This window comes from Numida meleagris, chromosome 23, assembly GCF_002078875.1.
Source record: "Numida meleagris isolate 19003 breed g44 Domestic line chromosome 23, NumMel1.0, whole genome shotgun sequence".
In the NCBI taxonomy this organism is placed as follows: domain Eukaryota; kingdom Metazoa; phylum Chordata; class Aves; order Galliformes; family Numididae; genus Numida; species Numida meleagris.
This window is the reverse complement of record NC_034431.1, coordinates 5,650,026-5,669,069: the sequence shown is the minus strand read 5'-3', so window position 1 is coordinate 5,669,069 and position 19,044 is coordinate 5,650,026. Positions and strand designations below refer to the sequence as shown.

Sequence of the window (19,044 nt, the reverse complement as noted above, 5' to 3'; positions counted from 1 at the left end):
GCTGCAGCCGGGGCTCTGGGAAACCCCTTCAGCCACGAAACCCCACAACTGCAGAACAGTTCGGGGACACCGAGCGTTGCGGTGCTGGGGCTGTTTCCCTGCAGAGATAAGGGGCCAAACCAAGAGCTGGCTGCGGCATCTGGGCCCCGGGCTGTGATTTATGGCAGGATGCGTGGGAATAACCGAGGGAGAAATGTCGCTGAGTCTCCTGAATGTGTCTTCCTCTCCTGGAGTTGAGGAGATTTCCAATGCCTCGTAAGGGCGGAGGCAGATGGCAAAGGGACAGGATGGAAGTGTTTGGAATTGGCCCCGCTGAGTCCCCTGCCAAGCCTGGACCTGCGGGATGGAGCTGTCGTGAAGTATTCATGGGGCTTTCCTCGAGTAAACAGCATTAAAAATGCATTGATGGTTTGAGTAACAGCCATCAGCTGTGCCTCCTGCGCTGGAGAAGTGTGTAAAGAAAAGTTGCTTTTCAAGCTGCAGGCTGGGAAGTCTCCCCCTCCTGCAGGGCCTCGGCCAGCTGTCTTTCAGCAGCAAGAAATTAGTTGGAAAGCCAGAAGCTGCTGTTCGACCTTTACCTCTCCGGGTGTGCTGCAGCCTAAAGACCAAAGGGACAGCCCGGCACGGGGGGGGGGGGGGGGGGCTGTTCCCCCGCAGGGCTCCGTGCACCCCCTGCAGCACCTGGGCCTTCTGCACCTGGCTGCAGATGGGCTGATAAGGAGCAGCTGGGGGCTGGCTGTTCTGGTCTTTGCCCAGCTCAACACAACTTGCCCGCTGCTCATGCCCACAGCCCTGGGGCTGCTCTTGGTGCTTCTCATGGGGAAGCTGGGGGGGGGGGAGGGGGATGGCAGCTGGGAGATGGGTTGGGAGCTGAAACAAGGGGCCCCTTCAGCTCGCACTGAGCTCTGCGGGGCGTGCGCACGGCGTGGGGAGGGAAACCCAAGCTGCTGGGGGAAGCAGCGGCTGTGGGTGCGGTGCTGGCATGGTGAGCGGTGCTGCTGAGCAAAGCTGTCCTCTTCCATGGGAGCTGCGCCGTTGCTGATCCGCTCCTTTCCCCAGGGTCCGGGTGCAGCCGAGCACTGTCCCCACATCCTGCCCGGTGCTGGGGATGCTGCGCAGAGCTGTGAGAGCCCCGCAGCAGAGCTGAGGACAGAGCACGGTGAGTGCATGGGCAGGGGGAGCGAGGGGCCCCGGGTCTCAGCCTCCTGCAGACCCCACGGCTTCAGTTCGTCACCTCGGGGCAAAGGGTTGGAGGGTCCCAGTCTTAGGGGCACAGGGACCTGGGGACACAAACAGGGGATGGATGGATGAGGCTGCGTTATTCTCTCTGTTTCCTAAAGATTCTGCCAACGCATCACCCAAAACTCTCTGCACCACCTGGAGACTGCTGCTGCTGCTGCTCGGGGTCACGGGGCTGCTGGCGGTGGCAGTGGTTGGGGCCTGGCTGCTGGGTCAGTGCCTGCGCGGGCGGTCCCAGCTCCATCCCCAGCACCCTGCCCCACTCCATGCCCGACACCCTGCCCAGCACCCTGTCCAGCCGTGCACCTCACTCGCCGTTCTCCTCTCCTAAAGGGCAGCACGTCTGGGATCCACAGCCACACCAGGGCTTGGCCAAGCCACAGGCATCAGACCTGTTCGCAGCTTGCAGCGAGGGCGAGGAGGAGGAGCCCGTGGTCCGCGGGGCGCCTGGAGGAGGTTTCCCCCTTCCCCCTGCCCCTGCTGAACCTAAGATGCTCCCGGATCGTGAATCTCTGCTGAACCTCCTGCTTAGCTCAGCTGCATGCCGCAAGGGTTTTGTTTTGCTTTTGCATCCCACCACGTTCCCTAGCAGCAGTGCACGGCGTGGTCCTGCCTTTGCATGCACCCTCTCAGCAAAGCCGCACTGAGAAAACATCAGAAGTTTTATGTGCAGCTTATCATTCGCTACGAACAGATTGCTTCTGAGTTTGTTTTGCTATAGGCCCCGCGTGAAGCGCTGCGGGGAGGTGAGGTCGGTGCTGTCAGTTTTTTTCAGGATCCAGGCGGGTGCCTCCCTGCTGGCGGTGCGGCCGCGGGACCGGCCCCGATGGCTGCTGGCCTGCTATGAGCGCTGGCGGCCCGCGCTGGGCACACGGCTGTGCCGGCACCTCGGGGCGCTCAGGTGGGTGCTGGCGGGGATGGGGGCAGGGCAGCAGCCCGCCCCTCCCTGGGCTGCAGCCGTTCCTTCTGCAGAGCGATTCATCAGAAAGGGGTGAATCTGACGGACGTGGCGGTGGAGGACGGGCAGGAGTTTGCCCAGATGGGGTCCAGCCTGGCGGATGCGTGGCAGGTCAGGTGAGGGCAGGCCAGGCCGTGTTGGTGGCACTGGTGTGTGCCTCAAGCCGGGTGGCAAAGTTCTGCCTTCACCCAGCGGGCAGCTCCCTGACCGCGGTCCCCCCGTGCAGGAGCAGCTGTGAGTCGGGCCGCGTCGTGGCTCTGCAGTGCTCAGGTGGGTGCCCCTCTCTTTGCGTACCCGAGATCTGCGGCCTCCAGCCCCTCGCACCCGCTGAGCCCCGGCCCTGCTGCAGCCTGCGGGCAGCGCCCGGCACCCGGGGGCCGCGTGGTGGGGGGCATGGACGCTGCCCCCGGGCGCTGGCCTTGGCAGGTGAGCGTACGCCATGGCTCCCGGCACCGCTGTGGTGGCTCCGTGCTGGCACCGCGCTGGATCGTCACCGCCGCCCATTGCGTGCACAGGTACAGGGCTGCCCTGAGCACGGGACCCGTGGTGGGGGCTCGGGGCCTGTGCTGGGGGCTCGGGGCAGCCCCGAGGGCCGTTCTGTCCCCTCAGCTACCGACGGCGGAGCGCCTCGGGCTGGATGGTCCATGCTGGCATCACTCATGGCTCGGCCAAGCAGGAGGCTGGAGTGCCCGTGGAGAGAGTTATTTCTCACCCGCTGTATAATGATAACAGCCTGGACTACGACATCGCTCTGATGAAGCTGCAGGTTCCCTTGAATTTCTCAGGTAAGGCGCTGCTGCGGGGCACCCTCATCCTCTCCTGGCATCTGGGGAGCAGTGTGCCAGCTGGGCCGTGCTTTGGGCAATGCCAGAGCCACACGTTGCTGGGAAGGCGCCTGGGGCTGCGCTACGAGCTGTCCCGGGCCCAACCCGTCCCCTCTCCACCAGACGCCATCAGCGCCCTGTGCCTGCTGCCCTCCCACCAGGACCTGCTCCCGGGCACGCCGTGCTGGGTGTCGGGCTGGGGCTACACGAGGCCTGACCAAGGTAAGCCTGACCCTGCTCCCTGCCGGCCCTTCCCGTGCTGTGTGCGTGCAGTTCTGCCTCTGCCTCTCCCTCCTTTTGAAGCCCCACGAGTCCATCAGCGTGACCCTATCTTTCTCCTCTTCTGACCCCTCCTGCTCTCTAACATCGTGTTTCCCTCTTGGCTTCTCCCTCCTTCCCCAGCACAGCTCACCGAGACGCTGAAGGAAGCCCTCGTGCCCTTGATCGGCACCCAGAGGTGCAACAGCTCGTGCATGTACGCAGGAGAGCTCACGGCCAGGATGCTGTGCGCCGGGTACCCGCAGGGGAAGATCGATGCCTGCCAGGTGATGGGCGGGCGCAGCCAGGCGCACAGCGGAGCGGCACTGGGCCGTGGGGCTGAGCCCCCGCTGTGCTCCCGTCCCCGCTCTGCCGCAGGGTGACAGCGGGGGGCCCCTGGTCTGCCAGGACGAGCTGGCGTGGCGCTTGGTGGGCATCGTCAGCTGGGGCCGGGGCTGCGCCGAACCCAACCGCCCGGGGGTTTACACCAACGTGGCTCAGCTCCTGCCCTGGATTTACCGCGTCACTGAGGTACGCTGCAGCGAACAGCGGCACGCGTTCAGCCTCAGCTCCAGCTCTGCACGTTGCGTAGAAAAACCTCGCTGCCGGCACCGTTGCTCCCACCCTGCCCTCACCCCGCTGCACCCCTGTCCTTTCTCTTTGCCCAGATCCACTAGAAGCCAGGAGAAACCTCCCGCAGCAACACACGGCCCGCTGCACATGTAAGCGAAGAAAAGCCCAGGATGAATTCACACTGTTCCTATAACCCTAAAAGAACGGCCCCAGACACCACCAGAAAACATGGCCAGTACAAATACTTTAATAAAGAAAATAGCAAATTACATTTCTGTGAACAATGCACGTGGGAGAAGTGGCGTTTGCATCTTTTTCTTTCATTGCTACATGTAAGAGGGCAAGGGTTCCCTATGAGATGTAAGTGGTGCGGGAACGTTCTGAGCCCTCGGATGAATTGCTTGGAGGGGAAGGGGAAAAAAAACCACGAGAAAAAAGGAAAAGCTGGAGGCCCAAGTGACGCCTGCCATCAATGCTGCACTCTCACAGGCTGCACCCGGTGCAAGCCGCTCAGTTCTGCAGCTGGGAGCCAGGGACTGCAGCCATGGTCAGGAATGCAAAGAGAATTCAGATCAAAATCCAAATGAAAAGGACACAACGGCATTAAAATATTTAGCTCTCTCTGACTGAAGCTTTTGTACGCAATTCTGCAAGTGTTACACGGTAGGAAACTGTGCAGCAAGGGGGACAGCGTGGCCTCAGGGCTATGCTTCAACAGTGGCCATTGATGAGTTTTCCAATTAAAATAAACGTACATTTCTCAAAGTCTTAAGTGTGGCCTTTCAAAATGTAAAAGAGAATGCTACGAGTGCACACTTACTTAATTCCCTTCTTCTATTATTTACATTTATTTCATTCTTAAAGGACAGAAAAGTTATTACCACAAAGACAACAGCTGCCAGACCTACAACTTCATAGACAAAGAGAAGGGTCAAGGAGCAGAACGGGCTTTCCCAGCTGGCAGTGAGACTGAAGAGAGAAAGCCGGTTGTAAGACATTTGCTATGAGAAATAAAGCCATGAGGAATTCTGCCACTTGTGCAAAACGCTGTGACTCGGTAAACAGCCGACGTGGAACAAGGTCTCCTCTTCCCCCCCTACAGTTTCACTCTTTCCAGGTCTGCTCTGCAGGGAAACCCGAGCAAAACAGGTGGGGAGGAGCAAAATTTGGCACTTGAGCATTCTTAGGAGGAGACCAAATGCTACCACCAATGGTGGCTTTCATCTGTATTTTGTAGGGACAGACGAGGTAAGAGACAAAGGGGCTACACGACCCCCGCTGTAAAACTGCATAGGTAAGATTGATGAGTGAGAAATAAAAATCCCTCTGTAAGCCCCTTAAGCAAACAAGCTTGAGATGACGTTGTACAGCACGCTGCATGACAGGCCCCTCCACAGCACTGCTCATGCTCACAAAGAGAAGGTGGGGAGAAGACTTGATTTATTTGCCCATACTGGGCTTAGAGGAAGATGAAATCCAAGAGGACGGGATTTAGCAAACACCACAGAAAGCATCTCTTCTTCACCAGGACTGTACACCCATCAGCTCAAAGCAAAACCTAGGATCTGTGCATGACACATCCAGGGAGGAAATGGCATTTTCAAGCCCAACCTCCACCTGCCTGGCAGATGGAGCAGAAGCAGTTAGTGTTCACGTGCTATTCACCTTTGATTTCCTGGTCTGAGGCTCACAGAGCCATACCATTTGCCCTAAATACAGGGAGCTAGGAAACCTCCCCCTTAGTCAAGCACCCAGGAAGCACATACCCAATGCTAAGCTTTTTATAGTCCAGTACAAGAAGGGACAAATCTAAAAAAAAAAAAAAAAAATAGTTAAAAGATTCAGTTCACTCTCGCTTTATCAGAAGATGCAACGTGTAGGAGGTAACAGAGCTATTTGATCTTGGCCAGCGCTGCTGCTCTCCTTTCTGTGTTCTGGAACAAGGCTCGGATCAGACTCTTCACTTCTGCTGGGGAGAATTCAGCTGCAAGAGGCCCCTTCCCATCTGCCCACCTACGAGGGAGAAAGAGCTTTGGTTAACAGAACTGCATGGCAACTTCACGTTAAAACAAACCTGTGGGGCATCCACATCAAGCCCCAGCAGTTCTCCCATTCCTCCTTTTAGTTTAGCCTGCAGACACCTACTGATCTACTATTTCTTGGAGGTTGGCTTGCAGGATGATCATCAGCTCTTTGAACGTCATCCACTTCTGCACGTAGACTGGAACTTCCTCTTGATATTTTTTATTTTTGTCCTCTTCAGGTAGAGGAGTGAAAACTTGAGGTCCTTCTTCCACCATGATCCTACAGAGCGAGTACAACCTATCTGCATCTTCTGCAGAGATATCCTAGAGTTGAACAAACGTTAACAAAGGAGCAGTGAGGTTTCATTCCGGTAAGTGAAATGAAGGAAAAAACAACTCCAACCCAAAAACAGGGCTGTGCATGAAGACAAAAAGCCATGGTTTGGACTGCGCTTAACATTCTCAAGCAAATGTAACTTATTTCATGAATAGCTATTTAATCTAGCTCTCTGCAGTCACCTCAGAACAAGGGCTGTGCTTCTCAAGAGCAGATTCACTGCGAGGCAGAGTGGTTATGAAGCTCTGACTCGTTTACAAAGGAACTGGCAGGTAATGCCAGCACGATGAAGAAAGCAAAGCTTTTTGGCAGGGACAGCATAAGCAAGTGGCCCAGCTGCTACAGGAAAAGAAGCTTTATTCACCTAAGTGACAGAGGAAGGGCTCTTCAAGATGTAGACTAAAACTGGCTCCCCTGAAACCTCAGCTTGTAAAGAGCTTCTGGAGTTCATAAACGCTAACTGATCAGACCATGCTTATGCCTGGCATGTCCATACCACGCAGTTACCTCTAGTGCAGCAATCCTAGTGATGATTTCTGAGAGCGCTGTGTTCAGTAAGGTGCCCATAGCCTTGCAGTACACATTCACTGGAAGGACATCTTGCCAGACTTTCCCCAATCTTTTCAACTGATGCAATACCTGGAATGTAACAGCCACGCGTTATCTACATGTTAGCAAGAAGAATGTTAAGAGAAGCACAAAACGATAAGGATACTGCACCCAGACCAGAACAAGTTTTAAAGAAGCACAAGGCAATGAAGTATCACCTACAGCAGACGTTCCTTAAAAGGAAGCAACGTCTTCAGTTTGCATTACGGCTTACCAGAAGCACGATGTCTTTTCCTTGAGAAATGAAATACCCAAGGTATGTACTAAAGAAGAAGTTCATGATTAAGAAACTGTCGTCTTGGAGCAAGCAGACTTGAACTCAGCATTCCACAAAAGGAGGCACAGGCCAAGGGCAGCATCTACAGACAGCAGCACATCCGACTTCAGCTTTGCCTCGCCTACCTGCCTCATCGCTTTGTTTGCTGCAGAGTAATTTTCCTCATCATCCATATTAGAAAAATTCCTGGCACTTGACAGCCTCTCTAGGATTTCTCCTTTCTGCACTCTCATCTGGGCCAGAAAACACTCCATCCCTTTAAGAGAAAAAACAAGCAGACAGAAGCAATTAAGCAATTATTCATTTGCTCTGCTGATGCTGATTTAAAGACCGGAAGCGCTGAATAATAAACTTGCCATGACGCTGCATTTTTAATAGAAATTTCCAGTCTCTAATCATTCTTGCAGAGCCAATTTAATCAGGCCCAGCCACTGTATTTAAGAAGCTCTCGCACAGCTTGGATTGCTACAGCACTTTTGAGAAAGAGCTGAGTAGTAGGGTTCACTATGGATGACAGGTTCCTGTTAAACCGACAGCAGCTTATCTCAGAACTTGTTTCCAAAGAATAACCTAAAGAAAGCGTCCCACGAGTCAGCAGCAGCATATATCTGAGTGCCACAACACCTCACCACGTAACAGACTGCTCTTGGAACTATGCACTGAACAAGGTGAGTCCAGTTTAAATAGCCCAGTCCTAAACAGTCGTCTTGCTTAGAGTCAGGAGCTCCATCAGGCCTCCCTATCAAGATTTCCTTGCCCAAAACTCTCAAATAACAACCGACTATTTGAGTCAGTAAATACACTCTAAATCGTTCAGCAACAAATGCTGGGATTAACCACCATACCATCCGTCAAGGTACTTCAATAGTGAAGAGTAAAATTACCAAGTCTCCTAAACCCAGGTACCAGATCTACAAAGGTAGCTGCTCCATCGCACAGGATGTTTGTCAGGCGGTACCGGAACTGGTGTCCCATGGTGAGCAAGTGGTGAGCAATGTACATGCAGTTGTTGTGATGGATAGCTGCGAGCTGGGGGAGTTTCTGAAGGTTCTCTCTGTCTCAGGAAGAAGAGGAAAGGAAGAAATGTATGTATTTAGACCTGGCTCTGTTAAACTGACATACAGACATTGCAAAAACAGTCTGTCTTTGAGAGGTGTTGCAAGTAACTCACTGCAAGCAATGCTTGATAAAGCCATCAGCTGGAATAAAAGTATACTTTCAATCCTCATTGCTGCTCTTTCTTACAGGGAAAGCAACACGAAAAATCTCAAAGGTCACCCCTCGTCAATGCCCAGGGTGAGGACTCTATTCTAAATACCCAAAGCTGGATATGATAGAGGTTGATACGATTCCGTTTACAAGACTCAGTTATATTCTGAAGATGCAACTTCAGCTCATGTTGCCCGCGTTCCCACCTGTGCAAGGGCCAGCAGGCACAGAACCCATCTCATTCATGCCAAAAGAAATATTAAAAACCATCTGCTTGGTCCTAAGACTGCAAACGAAGAAACTCTGAAGCAAATAATTTGCAACAGGTATGATTTACTAGTGGACTAAAAGCAGTAGCTTTTTCCCACTGGAGGAAGCCCTTAGTAATCTTTGGCTGTGCTGAACGAAGTGGGACAGTTCCAACAGCACTGCTCTGTCTGCAAAGCAGGCCTCAAGTCATGCACATCACACACTTACTTGTGGTACGTCGGCACTACATCGTAAAACAGCTGGAATATATTCCGCACGGAGTAGAAGAGCTGTATGCAGCTACAAAGAGAATAAGGCTCACGTCAGTTTGTCTGTGGGATTAACATCTTGTTTGCCAAGTGACTCTCAACCCTTTCTTAAAAGCAAAGGTTTTCTTAGTGGTGGAGCACATTCTCCTTAATGAATACATTGTCAAAATCAATTACAGCAGTGGCAGTAAGGGCAACATCCTCGACAATCCACAAAGGCTTCTCACAAGAGCTGTGATGACCTTGTAAGTTCAGCGTGGAAGAGATGAGCTTCAGACCACATGAGATATGTGAAACCCTGCAAACAAAGGGAGCAGTGTCCTTTCTCCCAGCAGGTATGCGTACGTAGTCGGCCCTCACTGCCACAGTACAGTGCAGGGCATTCAGTACCTAGGAAACTCTCCCTCTTCAGGGCTGTGGGCTCCAGTTTTTAAAGCTGGCTGTATGGAGCTTCTCAGAATGTTTCACTGTTTTCTTTCAAGAGCCCTGCCAGGCGCAGAGCTGGAGTTTTTTTGCTTGCACCCAGCACACATGCAAAAAGAAAGCAGGAACTCACCTCAGAACCTTAGGGTGCCATCCCTTATTGGGTTGGAACAAAAGAAATGGCTTTTATCTTTTTAAACCATAGAAAGATAGCAGATGATAAAGTATTGAAGTGAACACAGCAGTAGCACTTCTCCCAGACAAAAGACTGAAGCTGAGAACTGCCTTGTGCACGCTGCGGAGTCACCACGCTGTCACTGCTGCAATAGCTAAAACATGGTAAAACCCACCTGAACACTCCCTGAAACTTAAAGCCTGAAAGGCTGCTCTGATACCAGTGTTCCTGCTGCACCAACCTACTGCACAGACGCAGGGATGCAGCCTCCAGCCAAAACACAGCATAACTTTAATGATTCATTCTAATTGTTAAGTATCCTCTGCTCTCTCAAATTTCTTCTAATCTATTAGCAGATGCTTGGTGCTGCCACAGGCAATATGTATCTGACTCCCAGAAGTTACAGGCTGTGATATAATTCCTACCACTGATCTGTGCTGGCTGTAGCCTCCAACAATGTCTGATAAGCCAGCTCCATCAGTTTCTCCACTGATGCACTGATGCGGCACGTGGGCAAAGAAAACGTGTACTGGCTCAGTTTAGAGTCACTCTCCAAATTGACCATCTCGTTAGGAAGAAGTTTAGAAGTCTTCTGCATTTTAACATGATCTCCAGACCCAGGATCAGGAAGTTTTGGTAGGGCTACACGGGAATCAGGTGTGATCTAAGGGAAAAGAAAAGAAAGGTATAACAATATTTAGAGCCTAGAGAAAGGAGACTGTGCAAGGCCAGAAAACATTGATTGGAGGCTCAAGGTAAGCATGAAGCTGCAGAAGTCCCCTGAGGCTGCTGGAGGCCTCATGGCTTACAAATGACACAGCAGACCATGCAAACCTACACAGTTTCATGCCTAGGAGCAAGCTCTGCAAGTGATCCTCAAACTTTTCTTATGCTTCTAATCCTAGCCAGAAAAACCCACAAAAGCAAGCTTTGAGTATTTTAAGAAATACCTCGTTGGTGAGATAACCTACTTGAGTACTTTCTAAAGACTCTGAAACTGTTGTTTGCCAGGATCACCAAATAGTAGTCCTCTACAAAAAGGACCCAACCGTCCCAGACATGGCTTCTTCAGCACTACAATATTTTCCCACAGAGCAAAACAGGATGCTGCACAGCACTACCTTTACAGTGTTGTGTATTTCTGAGGTCATCAGGTTTCTGGCTGCCACAATCACATCCTGGCATTTCTTGTTAGCAAAGTGGGAATTGACGTTACGGGCGTATTTCAGTAAATCCGTTGTGTCTCCTTTCAAAAACTGCATTTTCTTCAAGGCTTTTTCAAATTCCTCTGTGGATTTAATCACCTGAAAAGAGCAGACACACATTCTACATCGATACTTGTGGATTGCAAGTTTCCTAAAATAAAGTAAAGGATAAAAGCAGGCTGTAAAGGCAACTAACAGCTCTCAGCAATCTTTTGGAAAAAGATGCTTCAGTTGGAGGCCATGATCACACAGTAATCGTCTTTTAGCTGCAGCTTTCTGTTGAAGATGGTCACGTGGCATTTCCACTACATAAAACTGAAAGATTTTGAGACCTACCTCTATATACTGCTCTAATTTGCTGCTGTTGGTTGGGATGGAATTCACTAGACAGTTCTGAATGAGGCAGTCTGACAGCTCTTCCCATATCATATCACCCAGCAGTTCTGCCAGTGTAACTCTGCACTCTTTTTTATCTTCCACACACTGCTCAACAGGCACATCTGAATTGAAGAGAACAGAGGTGGGTTTTAATATACCTGCTTCATGGACCAGACCCATCACCAGTTCATTCTATTCTTCCTGTCAAAAGAGTGTATTTCAACTGTTCCACAATTTTATAATGAAGATATCTTCATATCCAAACCACGTGCAGTTCTGATCAACAGATATCTGAATTTATGTGTTTTTTTTTTTAGCATTAAAAGCTGCTTAGATCTTACAGACAACAGCTTAACAACCAGCTATTCAAGAAAGCTGCCACTCCAATTACAACAACAAGGTGTTGACTGGTAACTCAGACTAAGGCCAAAAGGGAGAAAAAACTTACTGAGCAGGTATTTGTGGAGAACTTCAAAAATAGACTTAATCTTGTCAAAAACCTCCACAGGAGAGGAATGATCCAAGTTAGGCTCCTCGGACTTAAACCGTAGGATGACTACATCTGACTGTTCTTCTATGAATGGCTGAAGAAATGGGTATGAGATCAGAGGCTTGAGGATGTATTTCAGCAATAACTTGCCTGAAAAATGAAATAAATAAGTGTATTGTTTCAAAAAGCAGGAAGCAGGCAGGTTTATGTCCAGTGAGGCCCAACTGCAACTATTTTGGATGCAGACACTTTCCAAATGAAGTGGAAGAAACACCACCTGGGCTAGCTGTATCACAGAACATTCATGAGGCAAAAAACACTGGGTCTGGTTTCACTAAAGACCATTTTACTTACATAAAACACATATGGAGGCCCAACAAAGAGAACCACCTTTAATGCAAAGCGAAGAACAACCTAAAAAGCCAGGTCTGTCTTACCAAAAGTTCTCAGCTTGGTGCGCAGTTCTCCAAGGACAGCAAATGCCTGCAGCACAGAAGCAACAGGTGGGCCTGCAATCTCTTCCTCTTTTGATGGCAGTGTGCATAAGTGCAATTCTGAATGCATCACTGACTCTGGGCCGATGGTTTCTAAAGAAAAGGAAGAAACATCTCTCTGGTAGAGTGCATTCTGAGATGCAGCAGATCTGAGGAGCTACTGCATTTCTCAGCTGGTGGCTAAAGCAATATTCTACCTTTCTCCATTTCCATAAAATGTGGCTCCTGTAACAGAGCATCAGAAGTGAGTACCGAGCATCTTGCGTCACCACGCAGGACAACAGAACCAGAATCAATTCTTTATTAGAACTGTGAGTACCTTTAGAAGGAGGAAGCTTCCACACGGCCAATTTCTGCCATTCCTCTCCTAAATGATAGAGCATGTTTTGTGTCTGCACCGTGAGCTCCGTGCCCAGTGCTTTCAGGATCTTCAGCTCAAAGCCCTTGCGGGATTCCAGCATTTTCAGGCTGCTTCGTGCCTGGCGGGAAAGGGCAAACACAAACCATGGGTAACTGCAGATCTTGCAAAACCTACTGAAAGTATTTCTCCACAATTCTGTCATATGTTTAAGAAATCATTATCACCTTTTCCAGTTGTTGAGCTGCTTCAACGTACTTCTTTTCCAGCAATGCAGTGTTGTACTCTTTAAGAGCTGTGTCAAACTGCAACAATCAAGCGGGATCATATACCTGCTATCAGACTACAAGATTTTTAACAACATGGGTAGAGACAGAGGAGCTGCAGTAATTTATTCAAAAGAGAAGCCCAGAATAGCGCCAGAGGCAGAGCAGCAGACAACTACTGCTCAACAACTTCAAGCTGCACTCCCACATCCCCCCCTCACCTCCTGTAGCTTCTTCAGAATGCTCAGAACCAGCGTGTCCCGTTCCAGCTGCTGCTTCAGTTCAGTGAATTCAGCCACAGCAACGTTTAGGTCTCGTTGAACCTAAAATAAAAAAAAACAAAACTTCTCACTTCAGTTACAGCAGCCAAACGTTAGCACGTAGATTTCCTCTGCATGGTGACCAAAGTATGAGAGATAAAATGTTTGACAGCAGAATCACAGAATGGCTTGGGTTGGAAGGGACCCTAATGGCCATCTGGTTCCAATCCCTGCCGTGGGCTGGCTGCCACCCAACGGCTCAGGTCTGGGGAGGTGGATGGGAGACTGGTGTTACCAGCACAGCTGCCGTGGCACGGGATAATGTGATAATGACCACATCTGTAATTTCTACAACCAACCATCACGCTCTCCGCTAGAAGGATCTTTATAAGCACTAGAAACTCCAACAACCTGTGTTTTTTTTTTTTTTTTTGGTACATCAGAGGTTTTTTCAAGCCATGGGAAGGAGATGTGGTAACCAGAGGCCGTCCGAAGGAGCTCGGTGCTCCCGTGCTGCCGCAGCTCGCTGGGAGCAGCGCTCAGCCATGGGCCCAGCGCTCGGCCCATCCGTGGCGGTGTCACAGCCCGAGTCACAGGGCTGCTCCTCCGGCCGCACCTCTGCGAGGTGTCACCCAAAGGAACCGTTCGGGTGACGTCCTCCCTCCCAGCTCTCTGTCAGCACCGGGGCTGGGGGGGATGGGATGCGGGGAGAGGGCAAAGTTTGGGGCTAAACCCGGAGGAAAAGCGGTGACCTCGTTCTCCACGCCGGCCCTCAACAGGTCGATGCTGCGGGACAGCCCGTCCACTCTCGCCACCAGCTCCTCGGCGCTCTGCATGCCGGGCAGGAACTCGCTGTACTTCTTGGTGATCATGGTGCACACCTCGCCCTGCGGACAGCTCACCGTCACCGTCACCGTCACCGCCACAGCCACAGCCACCGCCCCGCCCGCCCCGCAGCCCGCGGCCCTGCCTTCAGCTCCTCCACGCGGCGGGACAGCCGCCCGATGCGGGTGCCCAAGTCCTCCTTGTCCAGGCGGCCCGAGTGGGCCAGCACCGCGGCCACCAGCGAACCCGCGCCCGCCGCCATCTTCCGTCCCGCCGCCGCGCGGCACCACGGGAGGAGCGGCCGCGACAGCGCCGGACGGCGGCCGGGAGGGGACACACCAAGACGGGGAGCGGCTCCGCGCATGTGCCGGCCTGGTGCGGGCTGGAGAGCTGCATCTCGAGGCCTTGGAGTGGTTTGAGTTGGAAGGGACCCTCCAAGGCCGCCTGGTGCCACTCCCTGCAGTGCACAGGGACACCCACAGCTCCATCAGTGCTCACAGCCCCGTCCAGCCTGACCTTGGCTGTCTGCAGGGACGGGGCACCACCGCCTCTCTGGGCAACCTGTGCCAGTGCCTCACCGCCCTTAGTGCCAAACCTTCTTCCTTATCTCCAGTCTGAATCTCCCCTCTTTGAGTTTGAAGCTGTTTCCCCTCATCCTATCACAACAGAGCCCCCTAAGGAGTCTGTCCCCTTCCTTCTCACAGCCCCTTTAGATACTGACAGGCCGCTCTCAGCTCTCCCCGCAGCCTTCTCTTCTCCAGGCTGCACAGCCCCAGCTCTCAGCCTGTCCTCGTAGGGAGGGGTTCCATCCCTGGCCCCATTTCTGTGGCCCTCCTCTGGACGCGCTCCAACAGGTCCACGTCTCTCCTGCACTGAGGACTCCACCTGTGGACGCAGTGCTCCAGGGGAGGTGTCACAGCGCAGAGCAGAGGGGCAGCAGCACCTCCCTGACCTGCTGCCCGCGCTGCTCTGGGTGCAGAACAGGGGCTGGCTGGATTTCTGTGCAGCAAGGGCACTCCTTCCTCCTGTACCTCCCTGTGGGTGTTGTGGTGGGGCTGAGGAGGCTGTCGTTGCAGGGAGGCCTCAGCCCCGTGTTTCCGCTGCCTGACAAAGCTCTGCTCTTCACCATCAGAGCTCTCCCCGCCTCCTCTCCCCCGAGCAGCACGCAGAGTTGCCATCGCTCCAAGCTATGTGGAAGGGACGGGCCCTGGGCACCTGGGTGCTGCTTGCCAGCCTGGCTGTGGCCAAGCTGGGCGTCCATGGTAAGTCTCAAAGGTGCTGGGTGCTGCCCACCAACCGCTGCCTAGTGGGGACACAGGGGACGTGGGGATGGCAAAGGGGCCAAAGAAGTAGTTCTGTGCTTTTTTTTTTTTATGGTTTTTCCTAAGAATGTTTGTTTCCACTCTCAGCGTCCACATTTTCTTTTGCCTTGTCATTTGGGTTTAGCTCCTGACTGTGTTTTTAAGAGAAACGTTTCACTCACTGTTGGAATGTCTCTCTTGGAGTAGCACTCTGTTACCGACGTGCTCTGTGCACAGGATGAGGCTCACACGCGTGCAGACTTAATGGAGCCCAGGAAGATGCCTGGTTCCGGTTAGTTTTCACTCTGAGAGGGATTGGATCCATACACTAGAGCTGCATTAAGTAACCATCTGTTGAGCATTGGACTGCTTTTCCACTGGGCAATCTGCTTTTTGCAGAGGTTTCTGTCTGCAGGTTTCTGTCTCCTTTTCACTGCTCAGAGGACAGTGCTTCTACAGCAGCCATCTCTACGAAGGACGCTCCAGAGCTCTGCACCACTGTGAGGGCTTATAATGCGGCCGTGAAACTCTCTGCTCTCCTTTTTTTTACAGGGGTGAGCATAAATGTTAAAGAAGTCAGTGGGAAGGTGTTCCTGCAATGTGAAATGAGCAAACAAGAGCAAAAAAAAGAAATCTTATGGCAGAAAAATGGAGAGGATTTAGCAAACGCAGGGAACACAACGCAGCTGGACTTGGGTGCAATTTACGATGATCCCAGAGGCATCTATACGTGTTCGTTACGTGATGGAGAACATTCCACTCTCCAGGTGCACTATCGAAGTAAGTGTCCAAAGCTCAATTTCTAGAGCCAGGACTGCTCTTGAGTTTTCATGTAAACCAGTTTTTAAGGGAAATACTGATTTCCCAGAGTCTGAGGGTGGTTTCACTGCCTGCCTGTGTTGTGGCTTGCTGTTTTAGGAGTGGCTAGCTCAGAGTGCTGGGCACACATGACAGCTTGTGCCACTGGCTTGGGTCATGCACACAAACCAAGCTTAATTTCTGGTCTCTGCTGTCCTGAGAGTAGAGCCTGCCTGAGCTGGCAGAGCCCTGTGGGCTCAGATTGGCCCAGGTGGCTGGGCAGAGATGGCCACTGGGGTTGGAGACCAGGGGCAGGTTCCTGGTCCCGATCTTGCTCTCAGTCCTTGCATTCTTTGTGTTTCCAGTGTGCCAGAACTGCATCGAAGTGGATGCTCCCACCATCTCGGGGATTGTGGTCGCAGATGTTATTGCCACTGTCTTCCTGGCAATTGCTGTGTATTGCATCACTGGGCAAGATAAAGGACGCATATCGCGAGGTGAGGGGAGAGCCCGCTGGCTGCCCACAGGTGGGGACAGGAAGTACCTGGGCATCTTTGGGGCTGCATGGTAACCTGGGGACTTCGATCACTGCCACATAGCTCAGTAACTGCATGACACAGGCACCAGCCAGCAGCCAGCTTGTCTAGGGCAGCCCTGCCCAGGAGGGATCACTCCGCATACCCTTTATGCCCCTAGCTTAGCTTCGTGGGAGAAGCCATCAAACATATAGGGCTCTCCAAAACATCATCCCCAGGACAGCAGCTTTCTCCCATAACTCCCAGAGGAAGTCAAAGCAGCCAGCCACGTGGGTTTGTGTGCAAATGCTCACCACATTGCCCATGGCTCCTCTTGATTTTTGACTGCAATCTTTCTTTATTTAGCTTCTGACAGGCAGAACCTGATAGCCAACGATCAGCTCTACCAGGTGAGCATGCACGTGCATGTGTGTATGTGTTCATGTGTGCATGCATGGGTGTCAGCAGCTCCACTTGGCTGGAATGACACGGCCATGATGGCACAGCTGCTGGGGAGGTGGGGTGTGGTGTTAATCATTCTCTGCTGGTGGGTTAACAGCTGCCTCCCCCCCGAGTGACCTGTAGGATGGTGCAAGCTCAGCTGCCCTCTGCCTCTTACTCTCTGGGGTTGTTAAGCTTAAGGGGGGTGGAGGGTGCTTGCCAAAAGCTTGGCAAAGGGGGGTCTTGGCCAGCTTCCCCCCTCAAGGCTGGGCAGACATAGTTGTAGCTTGCCCTGTCTTGTTTCTTCCCTAGCCCCTTGGCGAGCGGAATGATGGACAATACAGCCAACTGGCAACTGCCAAGGCCCGCAGGTGAGGTGGGAAGGCACTGGGGCCAGTGACTCCTTCACACAACGAAGCCATAGCCAGTGCCAAAGAGCACCAGCACCCTGCCCTGGCGCTGCTTTGTGAACTTGCTGCTGGCAGAAGACAGTGTGGGTTTTTGCCTGGAGAGCCCTGCCAGGATGGGCTGCTTGTAGCACTCTGCTCTCTCCATGATGCGTTGCGTTTCTGTATTCCTCTCATTAAAGACGATCCTATTCTATGGCCTCCCTGCTCTATCAGTTATGTTCAGGCCTGGAAAGCTGTGTAGTCACTGGAGAAGTTGTGCGCTGGCCGTGATCTGCTGGATCCTTCAGAGCTGCGAGGCTCCAGCCTGCTCTGACAGGACACTGCTCTGCCAGTGCAGACAGGTGCCCACAGCTGGGCCACCCCTCTGTGCCTGGATCCAAATGGCATCCAGATCCACTGCTGAAGCTGAAGCTGGGGGACCTTGTGAAGGGAGAAGCTTGCTGCTCCTGACTCATTTAACTCCACACTGGGGAACGGGGCCACCAGTACGGTGCACAGCAACACTCAGCAGAGCTGACTTGCGGGATGACTGGCCAAAATTGGAGGCTGACTGCAGCCAGCACCAGCTAGCAGTTTGAAACCTCGGAAACCAGGTCATCTTCCATGTGCCAGTTGCACACACCTGTAGATTTTGTTTTTCTCCTGTTCTAAGAATCCGGGTGCTAAGAATCTAAGGCTTTAGGGAGCACTAGGCTGCAAACTGACTTGTGACTCAGTGGTTTAATGCAAGTACCAAAGGAGCTCACGCTCAATTTGCACTGTTTCACCATCAGTGAGACCTGGCCTCCAATCTGGCATATGTGGCACAGATAACAACACACAGGCTGTGCAAAGCTGTGGGTGTATACCTCACGTGCCCTTACAGGGATCACTGTGTTCAGCCTTACAGACAGTGAACAACAAAGTGGCCCGTTTTCCTGTGATGTCAGCTGTTTGTACAATGTTGTGCTTTTCACATCTTAGTGGCTTTTCCCCTCCACACTGCTCTGGTGAAGGGTGAGCCTGATATGGCAATCACAGTTAGAATATGCCAATATCCTCCTTCAGTCTACAAAGCCATCTGAGTAAGCCTTACCAAAAAAAGTGACCAGCAGATTGCCTGGTTCACAATGCTTTCATCACCGTCAGATCTCCAAACACACAGCAAAGGCTTCGCCACACCCAGACAGCAGGAGAAACCCATGGCACGGTGGGTAGGCTCCACACAAATCAGAGAGAGAGCAGGGGCAGCATTTCCAACCAGTCTGTTTGTGAGAGGATCCTTAGCACCTCACCCTTGGGAAGACACAGAAATGCTCCTGTAGCACAGCTAAGCACAGAGACAGAGAGATGTTGTCACTGGATGTGTGCTGATTCCACTGAGGTGAGGAGCGAGTGGGGGGGCACTGGTTGGGGCAAACACTAGGCAAACATGCAGCCCCATAAATGGTAGGTGCACTAGGGCACAGCTTGAAGCAAAATCTAGTTGTGCACTCAGCGTGGTCTGAGCTTCTCATATCCCATCTGTGGCCACGGTCCTTATGGCTGGGCCAGGTAAGCTTCCTTGGGGCAGTGCTGATATGCTGGAGGTGAGAACGTGACCCAGAGTGGTTTCAGAGCAGCTGGGGGTTAGTGCTGGCTGGGTCTTGCAGTCTCCCTCTTAGATATTTAGAGCTTTGTATGGTAAACCTCGCTGTACTGCCTTTAAAACCACATCCTGCAGGGTATGTACAGCAGACTGAAGCATGATCCTTGCTAGGGCATTCATCCCCTTGTGCTGAAACTCAAGCTAAACCACCCACAGCCCCCACCACTGCTGCTGTTTCCTCTCTTCAGAGCTGTTGCTCTGCAGAGCAACAGAAACATGGCTTGCTCAGCCAGTCTTAGGCCAGAAATGTTT

At 52.2% G+C, this 19,044-nt stretch overlaps 3 protein-coding genes across 9 annotated transcripts; 2 read left to right on the top strand and 1 right to left on the bottom strand.

The window, feature by feature from the left end:
- Window positions 76-4,150, top strand: TMPRSS5 (transmembrane protease, serine 5). Of its 7 annotated transcripts, none has more exons than XM_021375867.1 (13): window positions 76-359; window positions 1,060-1,159; window positions 1,341-1,451; window positions 1,573-1,695; window positions 2,005-2,140; window positions 2,212-2,313; window positions 2,424-2,467; window positions 2,547-2,712; window positions 2,807-2,982; window positions 3,145-3,243; window positions 3,429-3,566; window positions 3,688-3,810; window positions 3,948-4,150. In XM_021375867.1, exons 1-12 carry the CDS (start codon window positions 213-215, stop codon window positions 3,807-3,809), a joined length of 1,464 nt encoding a protein of 487 aa, XP_021231542.1. In that variant the 5' UTR covers window positions 76-212; the 3' UTR covers window position 3,810; window positions 3,948-4,150. The 7 variants fall into 7 exon arrangements, with proteins under 7 accessions (XP_021231542.1, XP_021231541.1, XP_021231540.1 ...); XM_021375866.1 differs by having other exon boundaries at window positions 3,424-3,566; XM_021375865.1 differs by having other exon boundaries at window positions 3,424-3,566; window positions 3,658-3,810.
- Window positions 4,084-14,004, bottom strand: ZW10 (zw10 kinetochore protein). The gene is made up of 16 exons (XM_021375854.1): window positions 13,846-14,004; window positions 13,628-13,762; window positions 12,837-12,938; window positions 12,577-12,654; window positions 12,311-12,470; window positions 11,935-12,084; window positions 11,456-11,647; window positions 10,966-11,129; window positions 10,546-10,728; window positions 9,850-10,088; window positions 8,786-8,857; window positions 7,984-8,153; window positions 7,225-7,355; window positions 6,721-6,852; window positions 5,998-6,200; window positions 4,084-5,865 (listed from the first exon to the last, which is right to left on the bottom strand). The coding sequence occupies exons 1-16, from the start codon at window positions 13,960-13,962 to the stop codon at window positions 5,745-5,747; spliced, it is 2,349 nt and encodes a 782-aa protein (XP_021231529.1). The 5' UTR covers window positions 13,963-14,004; the 3' UTR covers window positions 4,084-5,744.
- LOC110387606 (T-cell surface glycoprotein CD3 gamma chain-like) lies at window positions 14,783-17,360 on the top strand. The gene is made up of 5 exons (XM_021375896.1): window positions 14,783-14,962; window positions 15,554-15,781; window positions 16,165-16,296; window positions 16,681-16,724; window positions 17,068-17,360. Exons 1-5 carry the CDS (start codon window positions 14,890-14,892, stop codon window positions 17,128-17,130), a joined length of 540 nt encoding a protein of 179 aa, XP_021231571.1. The 5' UTR covers window positions 14,783-14,889; the 3' UTR covers window positions 17,131-17,360.

Excerpts from the sequence above, each read along its gene's own strand:
- TMPRSS5 (XM_021375865.1), top strand. The coding sequence starts at position 213 with ATGTGTCTTCCTCTCCTGGAGTTGAGGAGATTTCCAATGCCTCGTAAG. Across the intron at positions 360-1,059 it reads CGGGATGGAGCTGTCGTGAA|GGTCCGGGTGCAGCCGAGCA; the intron begins GTATTCATGGGG and ends TCCTTTCCCCAG. Across the intron at positions 3,244-3,423 it reads CTACACGAGGCCTGACCAAG|CACAGCTCACCGAGACGCTG; the intron begins GTAAGCCTGACC and ends CTCCTTCCCCAG.
- ZW10 (XM_021375854.1), bottom strand. The coding sequence starts at position 13,962 with ATGGCGGCGGGCGCGGGTTCGCTGGTGGCCGCGGTGCTGGCCCACTCG. Across the intron at positions 8,858-9,849 it reads ACAGCCAGCACAGATCAGTG|CTGCATACAGCTCTTCTACT; the intron begins GTAGGAATTATA and ends TTCTCTTTGTAG. Across the intron at positions 6,201-6,720 it reads CTAGGATTGCTGCACTAGAG|GATATCTCTGCAGAAGATGC; the intron begins GTAACTGCGTGG and ends GTTCAACTCTAG.
- LOC110387606 (XM_021375896.1), top strand. The coding sequence starts at position 14,890 with ATGTGGAAGGGACGGGCCCTGGGCACCTGGGTGCTGCTTGCCAGCCTG. Across the intron at positions 14,963-15,553 it reads GGCCAAGCTGGGCGTCCATG|GGGTGAGCATAAATGTTAAA; the intron begins GTAAGTCTCAAA and ends TTTTTTTTACAG. Across the intron at positions 15,782-16,164 it reads TCTCCAGGTGCACTATCGAA|TGTGCCAGAACTGCATCGAA; the intron begins GTAAGTGTCCAA and ends TTGTGTTTCCAG.